This window comes from Scardinius erythrophthalmus (assembly GCF_964197995.2).
Source record: "Scardinius erythrophthalmus genome assembly, chromosome: 9".
Lineage (NCBI taxonomy): Eukaryota > Metazoa > Chordata > Actinopteri > Cypriniformes > Leuciscidae > Scardinius > Scardinius erythrophthalmus.
In genome coordinates, this window is record NC_138229.1 from 5,303,164 (window position 1) to 5,305,832 (window position 2,669).

Sequence of the window (2,669 nt, forward strand, 5' to 3'; positions counted from 1 at the left end):
AAGTGACCAGCTCCTCTCATGAACACACACTGCACTATAGCGCACACACTCAGCTATAGCACACACACTCCGCTATAGACATGATTTACCTTCTGATTCTCTCTGGGATTTTACTTTACATCTCAGGTAAAAAAAAAAAAAAAAAAAAAAAAAATATATATATATATATATATATATATATATATATATATATATATATATATATATATATATATATATATATATAAAAAAAAATTTGTTTAAAGTATTACTAAACCCAGTGGTGTGCCGTCAGAGCCAGCAGGGCCTTCTCTGCTGGCCCTGTCAAAATAGAATTTTTTTTTTCTAAAATTAAATTAATGTGTGTCTGAACATGTCTAAATTCAATTACTGTCTATCAGTACGTTACAATTATATTTCCAGAAAGAATATGGTTATTTTTTGTGAGTCTGAGCTGGATTTTACATATGTCATCTAAACGCCGTGGACCAGCACTAGTAGTATAGCTAGCCTTCCGTTGAAGCTGCCGTTTTCCAATTGATCATAACTTTGACTGACGTGTTTTATCAGCCAATCAAATTGTGATGCGTATGACAGAACGCCCCAGAGGCCCAGCGATGTGTCGACGGCTAGCCCGCGCTGATGTCATCGACATGGGTGGGCAGATACAATACATGTTTGTGTACAATAACAATTTTCAGGAAAAATAACATTACGATGTCCAGAAATAAATTTTATTAGTACATTGGGTCATTTTGGGTACATTTGTCATTCTAGATCTACCAATTTTGTTAATACCGAGAATTTCCACGTGAGTAAATCCATTGATAACTATGCAACTTTAGTGTTCGACGATGGTCCAGTGGTAGAACCTTAGCCAAGTGTGTCAGAGGTTATGGGTTCGAGTCCACACTTGTATAGTTCTTTATTTTTATTTTACCGAATATGTTCATCAGTGGTTGTATATCAAGCAAGGCGTTTGTGTGCATTTTGTTTTGTAAGATTTCAACGAATAGAAAGTCTCCGCAACGGCGCTAGATTGAAGCGCGCATCTGAGTGAAAACTGTGCGCGAGCCACAAGAGAACACTGTATCCGCGCCACTGATAACAGCGGCAACGAGCACTCAGCTTGAACAACACATTTCAGCGCTAGAATGCATCTTATTCAACAAACGAAAATTAATGTCCTGCTAGTTAACCGGAGATGTTTTATTTATTTGTATTACTAACTTACATCCGTGCGCGAGATGTTTCAGCTCAGCTTTTATAATGTACAGTGGTGTACGTGTGCGCTGAGGTTGAAGATCAGCTGTCTCGTCGTTGATGTTACGCAGTGCATACAGTGCATGATTGTATTTTTATTTTATTTTGGGGGGGGGGGGGGGGTAGATCGTTACTGAAGGCCCTGACTGAAACCCCACGGTACGCTACTGACTAAACCATTGTACAGTCTGTTGTTAAATTTTTAAATGGTTAAAGTTATAATTCTACTACATCATGTGCAGTTTGTGTTTTATGTTTTCTCCCCCGTTTCTTCTTGTCTACAGGTGCTGCTAGAGTTAATACACTGAAACTTAATATAGCAGTGAAATCTGGATCATCTGGCATTCTTCCATGTGTGTATGATAAACAACATAAAGAAAACCGCAAATATTTGTGTTGGGGGGGAAATTGGGGCACTTGCCATATATATGCAGGAAAGAAAGGAAAATATTCCATCACTGATTATCCAGACCAGAGTATTTTTACAGTGCGATGGGACAAACTGGAGATCTCCGACTCTGGATATTACTGGTGCGCTGTGGAGATTGGTGGCACTGTAGACGCTGGTTATTATTTGTATCTGACGGTACAATCAGGTAAAAAACTTCTTTCCAAATTACGATACGAATTACAGTTTTTTTTCTGACAATGCAATTTGTTAAAACAGAATATAATATAAATATGAAATAATGAAGCTATAAATAACGTTATAAATAATATAAAAGGTAAGTGTTGTTGTTGGGTTATATATTTATTATAAATATAATATAATACAATATAAAAATGAAATAATGAAGCTATAGATAACATTGTAAATAATATAAAAGGTAGGCTAAGTGTTGTTGGGTTATAATATGTATTTCTGTACACACAAGCAAACCGAATTACACCTTTAAAGAATTGGGTTTCAACATACTCAAATATCTAATGATACATATGTAAAAAAAAAATACTTTTAAAAAAGATTGAAAGTGATTCCAATTTTGACTTATATTACTAAGATGTGATTAGTTTACAGATTTATAAGATTAGCATGTATACTCTTTATCATAGAAATGGACCATGGTGAACATATGTAGACAGTTTGTGAACCCCTTTAAGAGAGTTTAATATAACTTTCAAAAAGTCATATAGAAACATAAAATGAAACAAAAACCCACAAGGGGGAAAACATGATATCAAACAAAACAACGTCAAAAACAACACATACTGGGGTTTCACAGGAGAGCAGGAGACGTAAACAAGACAACAATCTGACAAAGACTGCAAACACAAAGGAACTTATAAAAGGGACAAATCAGGCAGGTGATGAGGGAACAACAGGTGGGACAAATGAAACCAATAATGAGATAACAAGGAGGGTGGGGTCAAAACAGAGACAGGAACACAAACACCACATGTGCTACACGAGACAGGACAGGCATGTG

The 2,669-nt window shown here is 35.9% G+C and overlaps 1 protein-coding gene across 1 annotated transcript in view; it reads left to right on the forward strand.

Moving 5' to 3' along the window:
• Window positions 1–632: 632 nt before the first annotated feature.
• LOC308696695 (polymeric immunoglobulin receptor-like) overlaps window positions 633–2,669 on the forward strand; it is a gene marked incomplete at its 5' end in the record, with an annotated part of 37,724 nt that continues 35,687 nt past the window's right edge. Inside the window, 2 exons of the mRNA XM_081375590.1 lie at window positions 633–636; window positions 1,527–1,838. Of these exons, the coding sequence (XP_081231716.1) occupies window positions 633–636; window positions 1,527–1,838 (316 nt within the window). The remainder of the gene's footprint in view (window positions 637–1,526; window positions 1,839–2,669) is intronic.